At 48.2% G+C, this 7351-nt stretch overlaps 1 protein-coding gene across 1 annotated transcript; it reads right to left on the bottom strand.

Moving 5' to 3' along the window:
- Positions 1-365: 365 nt before the first annotated feature.
- LOC120639975 lies at positions 366-3351 on the bottom strand. Its single transcript, XM_039915882.1, has 7 exons — positions 3049-3351; positions 2692-2916; positions 2174-2466; positions 1235-1974; positions 737-750; positions 528-668; positions 366-428 (listed from the first exon to the last, which is right to left on the bottom strand). The coding sequence occupies exons 1-7, from the start codon at positions 3349-3351 to the stop codon at positions 366-368; spliced, it is 1779 nt and encodes a 592-aa protein (XP_039771816.1).
- Between the last annotated feature and the right edge of the window lie 4000 nt (positions 3352-7351).

The following is a 7351-nucleotide window of genomic DNA, read 5'->3' as shown; positions in this document are numbered from 1 at the left end:
ACAAGAACATACCACTTCCCACTGACAGAGCGCACACGAGCTAGAACAACCATGTCCATATGAAGAAGCTCGCCTGGGTGCGATGTCGTCACCTGGTTCACTGGTGGGTGAGGAATTGCTACCATCTTGCCATGTCGGCAAGGATGACACACCAAGTCCCTCTCCATCTTGAGCTGAGGCAATCCTCAGATCAGGCCCATTGAAGTCAATCTCACTAGGAGATCAAAGCTCAAGTGACCTAGCCTCCTATGCCACTTCCAAAGCTCTGAAGAGATGGTGGTCATCAAGCAGCAAGAGCGGCCAGAACTCAGGAAATCAATTCGAAATACACGCCCAAATGGCAAAATTCGACACACAAGATCACCCTAAGCATCAAGCTCATGAGAAGATCCACTATTGAAATTCACTTCATACCCATCATCGAGAAGCTAAGAAATAGAAAGAAGGTTGAAGCCATGGTTCTCAACCAAAGCGACTTCTCTCAGGGTAAAGCGCTCAGAAATGCGAACAGCGCCAACACCACTTACCTTACCCTTGCCGTTGTCCCCAAAGATGATATATTCCTTCTCCTTCATCGGGGTGAGGCTGGAGAACCATTTGTGACTACCGGTCATGTGGCACGAATAAGTGGAGTCCATGAACCATATGTTCCCTAGCTCCCCGGCATCCTCCTCAATAAAAAGACAAAGAGTGGGCGGATGGCCCAACACTAGGGTTAGCAAAGTGAGAAGCAAACCAGTGTCATGTCATCTGCTCAACAGAAGGGTAAGCACAGTCAAAGAATGAGCGCTCTCGCTGAGGCTGGCGACCACCACAATGAGGAAAACGTGGTGTCCCAAAACCTCCAAGGCCTCGGTCACGCTGTCCACTACCATAGGAATGTTGTGGCACAGGGCCGGCAAACAGACCACCCTCAGGACCATGGTAGTTACTACCACGTTCATGACCTCCACCTACACGATACGGCCAGACCTCTCTCCTCTCTCCGCACCGAGCTGGAGCGTGTCTACCTGCAGCCGGATGGAGCACCTCCGGAACGTGCCTCTCAACGGCCTGACGCTCATGCCTCAACCTCCTAAAACAGAACTCTGCCAAGTGACCACTCCTATGGCACACTCACACTGAAAGATCTCTCTCCTCTGAGGGGTAGTGTGTGGTGTAGCAGCAGGAGCTGGAGCTCTCTGAGGCACTTTGGGGGGCTGAGTACTCAGCTTGGGCTTAGGAGTTGGCTTACCACTAGGAGGGAGTGTGTCAAGTGGATTCCTGAGGTAGTTGGGTTTTGGAATCCACACTTGAGGCTTGGGTGAAGCTTTGGGTGGTTCTTGGAACACTCCATCCCTCATACATTCTGGGTTGGTAGTAGGAGCCGTAGGAGCTGTGGGAACTGTCGAAGAAGAAGGCTCAATAGGCTCACTAGGCTTGGGTGCAAACTCCTCAGTGATCTTGCCATAGGAGTGAGTGTAATCGGCAGGAGTAAAAGCAAAACCAACCCCAACCCCGTCAGCGCACTTAAACTGCTGCACAATCATCCCCAACTGAGGCTCTAGCGCAGACACCGAACTGAGAATCACCCGAAGGTGAGTGTTCTCCTCCTCAACATGGGTCTTGCCCATGCGCGCCACCTCAAGCTCAATAATCAAGGTGGGGTAGGCAGTACAGTCAGGAATAATAGGGATGCTAGACTTCTCCAACTTTCTCAAAGCAGCACTCTTCTCCATAAGCTCCTCTCTAAGCGCTGGGCACTCCTTACAAGCACCCAAGAGGGTAGGCCAGGACTTGAGCTCGTCCAAGGCCTTCTGGCCCTCCTTGAGCTTGAGCAAGTTCTTGTCATACTTGCTCCTAAGCTTTGCAAGATCTACCGTGAGCACAACGTAGCCATCGCACTCCTTCTCCTCAAGCTCGTCACTCGCTACTGGAACCAACCTAGCAACCTCTAACGCAAGCTTGGCCGCCTCAAGGTCAGCAATGAGTTTCCTATGCTACCTCTTGGCATCTTGATAATCAAGTCCTGGTTGTCTAGTGCCATGTACAAGTCCTCTACTCATCAGCAGTGATGGAGGAAGGACGTACCTCTGAGCTATGCTTAAGCTAGCACTCGGTGCAGTCTGTAGTGGTACCGGTGGCATCCTGGGCCATTGTGCAGAGACTGGCACGCCTGCCAGCGTGAAGGCACAAGCCGGTGAAGCCCTCCGCAACCTTCTTCTTGCCCTTCCTGGCGCCACAGTCGGAGTCAGAATCGCTGGAGCTGGAAGAGGTCACCGAGTACTGGCTGGAGGACGACGTGCTGTCCTCGCTCTGAGTGATGAATGCCTGCTTGCCCTTGTACTTGCCGATGATGTTCTTCTTCCACTCGAAGTGCAGCTTGGAGCAACCACCACCCTTCTTGTGAGAGTGGTGGTGCTTGTGCTCGCGGTACTCACGGTGCTCACACCTGGGGTAGTCCGGCTCCTCCTTGGAACTCTTCTTCTTCGAACATTCGGCAATGAAGTGTCCAGTCTTGCCGTAGTTGTAGCACACCGTACTTCAGCTCTAGCGGTTGTTGAAAGCTCGCTGGAACTTGTGGATCACCAAGGCGAGCTCCTCATCGCCAAGTACCTCCAACTACTCATCTGTAATAGAGACAAGCGAAGCAAGGGTAAAGCCAACAAAAGAAGAGGAGTTAGGGTTAGCAGAAGAGCCACTACCACCAACAAGGGCAATGGACTTGGGGGTGGAGGAATCTTGGATGCCATCCATGCGAGCTCGAGAGAGCTTCTCCACCTCTGTAGCCTTCAGTTTGCTGAAGACCTCGTCCACGGTGAGGGTCTCATAAGAAGCAGACTCAATTGTAGTCTGGACCTTCACCTCCCAAACCTTTTGATCCAAGGCATATATTAACTTCATGGCCTTGTCATGATCAGTGTAGGCCTGGATGCCCTATGGCTTGTTAGCACGCACCTTGTTCACAATTGATTGAAAACAATTGAACATGGTGTCGATGCTCTCACCCGGCAACTGTTGGAAGTTCTTGTACTCTGGCTAGTGAGTCTCAAACAGCCGAGACTCAACCTGGTTCTTCCCTTCATGGAAGTTCTGCAACTGGTTCCAGAGCTCACGAGCGATACGACAATCACTCACGTGCTCAAACTCAGGTCTGGCCAAAGCAGAGATCAAGGCATTGAGAGCCTTGCAGTTAGCCTCATGTCGCTCTTTCTCAACCGGTGTGACACGCTGAGGAAGGATGACATAGGTCGGGTCCTCGCAAATCTCCCAAACTTCTGAACCTTGACTCTGGAGGTATGCACGCATACGAATTTTCCAGTAGTCATAGTCAGTTTCTTCGAAGATGGGGACTTTGCCAGGATTCACCATGGTCGCAAGCGGGTTTCGAACCAGTGAAGGTATAGAGAAACCAACCTGGCTCTAATACCACTTGTTGGACCGTGCAAAGCAACCTAGAGGGGGGTGAATAGGGAGCTTGAAAATTTCAAATTAAAAACCCCACTGAGCCTCTCTTCCAAGACAAGTGGGATCTCCTAGCAAGGATAAGCTAGAAACCCTAATACTTGCTTGGGAAAAACAGCGGAAAAGCACTCAAACACACGGCACGAAGAAACGCCGTAAAAGAGAAACAAACTGGATCGTACAGAACCAATTTGCACTCACCGGATGGTCCGGTGAGGCCTCACCAGATGGTCCTGTGAGAAGAGAAACTCAGACAACAACGGTGCACGCCCTGCAGCCAATGCACTCACCGGACGGTCCGGTGAGAAGGAATACGCTGCACACAGGGGGGGAGTGCACAACTCACCAGACGGTCTGGTGAAGGTTGATCGGACGGTCCGGTGAGAAGAAGGGTTATCACTCCCAGAACAAAAATCACACAAAGAAGGCGGACAAAAACTCCACTCACCGGACGGCCCGGTGAGTGCTCACCGGACTGTTCGGTGAGTAGAAAAAGCCTGGATAGAACCCCGAAAATCATCTTTTTAACCCCAAATCGAATGAACCCAAGTTCAATCAACCTTAAATTTTGCACAAAGGCTATGGATAGATTCACGGAGTTGTTCCAACAAGATTTATTGAAAAAGATCAAAGCAACTCCGCGAATTTGATTTTAAAGTGAAGAAATAGGGTTTGGGGATATGAGAGGAAGAACTTCAAATCGAGAGGGATTGAGATGAGTTCAAGGCATGGATTTGGTCCAGAACTCAACCTCAACACCTAAATTATGTTCTCCACGCAAAGAACCAAAGGATTGTCCAAGGGAAATAAAAATCTGTGATAAAACATGGACAAGAGCCTAAAAAACGTGAAGAACAAGAAGGGTGGGACAGAAATCTGCACAAATCACTTGATGAACTCGCCATGGGATCCACAATGAATGACTAGATTGACCAAAAATAGATCCTATACAGGGGCAAAACCGGAAAGATACACGGACAATCCGATGACCCAAAGCTTCCGAAGAGGTAGCGTAGATGCTAAGGCTTCCTAAGATGGTCTCCACATGTCCTGGAAGCCTCCAGAATGCGGTTTTGTGAAAACCACCAAAACTGGCCGTAGGGGCGGTTTTGGAGGGAACCACCAACCCTCTCCGCGCGATGATTCCGACTCACCCACCAAGCCCGATAACGCCACGTGCCCGACCTCCCGCCAAGGCTCCTCCTCAACTCGGCCGACGTCGACGCATCCCAGCCGTTGGTTTTTTTCTGAGATACCAACAAACTCCATGCCGTCCCACCTTGGCGCCAGGGCTGGATCGCAACGTGGCCCAGCAGTGGCCCAAGCATCTGGGCCACCCTTCTCCACCGCACGGTCGCCCGGCCTGGCCTCCAACGCCACCGCAAGGTCACCTGCCTCCGCGTGGTGTTGAGCTCCCTGCCACCGCAACACCGCCGCATGGTACATTGGCACGCGCCATGCTCTTGTCCAAACCAACTTGCTGCCACCGCGCCATCCGTGTACCTGCACACCACAGACCAAGAACCGGCGCAATCTCAATAGAGTCGCGACTACACTCCTGTTAGTCTACTCCACGTGTTGGCAATCACTCATCACGTAGTGGAGCAGGCCTCCACCGCCTCTCAAAAACACCCGCCCAAATGGTATGTATGATCCTTGATATGGAAAATGAGAATTGCCTCCGCATGTTTTCTCTCATGTATGCTTGGTGGGAGGCACATAATAAGGTAAATGCGTGTGAACAATGTTTGTCAGCCGAAAAGATTGTCCATAGAGCAACCGTGATGGCAGTCGAAGTGTCAAGTCCAAAACAACAAGGAGCAAAAAACACTAATAGTCAGAAAAGAGAATGGTGTCAGCCTCCATGTGATAAATTAATAATCAATTGTGATGGTGCTTATCTCCAATCAGAGGGAAAAGGTGGTTGGCATTTTGTGCTAAAGAACCACGATGGCGAACTGTTCTTGCAGGTGTAGGGCGCATACATGATGTTTCTGATGCTTTATGTGCTGAGGCCTATGCCTGCTTGGTAGCACTTGATGCCAGCGAGGGATGCACGGCATATCTCGAGTGGTGCTAGAATCAGACTCAATGTCTCTTGTGTCTGGCCTACAAATAGGGGCGTTGGATCGAGCGGCAAGTGGTGTCATCTTTCAAAGTATTAGAGATATTATTGATGCCTTTTTCTTTGATTTTGAGCTATGTCATGTTCCTAGGAAGTGTAATGGGTGTGCGCACATGTTAGCTAAGGATGGCCTCAATAGGGACCCGGATCACCCGATGGTGTGGAGTGACCCCCTCCCAGAATTTGTAATCAATTATGTGTGTGATGATCTTCTTGATCAGAGCAATATATAAATCTAGGAAGCGTGTTTTATTCAAAAAAAGAAATTATGTTCCAAACTATTCTTGAGCAATTGTACAGAGAGATTTCCAAAAGACCTGCTTATTAAACTCCTTCTAGTATCGGATCCCAAAGGCTATAGGTTTATGTGCATGTGGGCTCTCATGATGGAGAAGTCTACAATTGCGGCTCAATAGCGAGAAGAAGAAAAATCTAAACTCTTATAGGCTTCTAATTTAGAGATTACTAACCTAAGGGCTTCTACCATATAATAGTCTATTTTTTCATGTGTGGTTCTCAAAAGAGATTGGTCCAATATACAGAATGAAAATCTCCATATATCCATATCAACTAGCAATATATGACTAATTAATTATGCCCCACATGTCCACTAGTGGGCTTTAAGGTAAACCCATTAGATAACATGCTAACGTGACCTTAGATAGTCGTGTGGTGAGGATGTAGGGAGTATTTCTGACTTACTCCCTTCGTTCCAAATAGTAGATCGTTCTAGCCTTCTTTTTTTCCGTCCACATTCATATACATGTTGACGAATCTAGACACGTATATTAACCACATCCATAGAGTAGTGCATGTATATATTCAAATGCTAGAACGACTTACAAACTGGAATGGAGGGAGTAGTGGTGAAATAGTAGCTGTGTGAGGCTGTGAAGCAACATTTAGCTTTAAATATGGTTGGTGCAAGTACTATGTGGGCACCCTGGAAACTATTAAATAATTTTTTTTCACGGTACAATATGGACATGTGTGAGATGTATTATGAAGATGGTCGCCGAAATGATGAAAAACCAGGAGAGCTTATGTAATCAAGAAGACAGGGAGCAATTGGATTTCTGGCGACAGTGGTGGAACACAAAGCATGGGCGCCAATGGAGTTTGATGGCAAGAAAAGTTGAAAGGGCAGGCATTGCTACCTAATGATGTGATTATGCTTAGGAACCATGGAAAGAGTCAAGGGATAATTGATGGTGTCCAAGGAGGTGAGGAGGACTAGTAAGGACGTCAACATCATGTTGGAGGTCTAGTCCAACTAGACTTCAAGTCCACCTCGGCATCCAGGAGCAGCATGCACTAAATTCATCGCCCAGGATGCATATGGACTATGTTTTGATGTTGTACATATCCACTGAAAACTAAGGAGATAATATTTCCAATGCCACTGGTCGTCCCATGTCAAAATTCGACCGAAGCCAACTATTATCATCAAAACAAGTCAGTGTCCAAAATGTATGAGTGTGCTGCATTACTGCCTTTTTGTCCATTGGGCCGTGTATTGTGTTTGAGACAATTAAGTTGTGTCCAGGGCTCTTTGGTTGAGTCTAGATGCCCCATTCTCTAGTAGTTAATTAAGCACACATGCATATACAAGCTAGCATAACAAAGCCTCCCAATCATCTCCACGATAGTTCCTCATAATGTATAAGGTGAATGCACTTGTTCGATTTACATTAATCTTTTTGTTTCTTTTCATTTCATGAATATAGTAAAATCATTCGCCAACTTGTTTTCTGTATTTTGGTACCATTTTCGACCGTTTCC

Source organism: Panicum virgatum, chromosome 7K (assembly GCF_016808335.1).
Source record: "Panicum virgatum strain AP13 chromosome 7K, P.virgatum_v5, whole genome shotgun sequence".
NCBI lineage: Eukaryota > Viridiplantae > Streptophyta > Magnoliopsida > Poales > Poaceae > Panicum > Panicum virgatum.
The sequence above is the reverse complement of the archived record's forward strand: the minus strand, read 5'-3'. Positions and strand labels throughout refer to the sequence as shown.

Excerpts from the sequence above, each read along its gene's own strand:
- LOC120639975 (XM_039915882.1), bottom strand. The coding sequence starts at position 3,351 with ATGGTGAATCCTGGCAAAGTCCCCATCTTCGAAGAAACTGACTATGAC. Across the intron at positions 2,467-2,691 it reads CCCCCAAGTCCATTGCCCTT|AAGAAGAGTTCCAAGGAGGA; the intron begins GTTGGTGGTAGT and ends GAATGTTCGAAG. Across the intron at positions 429-527 it reads GGGACAACGGCAAGGGTAAG|CTTCTCGATGATGGGTATGA; the intron begins GTAAGTGGTGTT and ends TCTATTTCTTAG.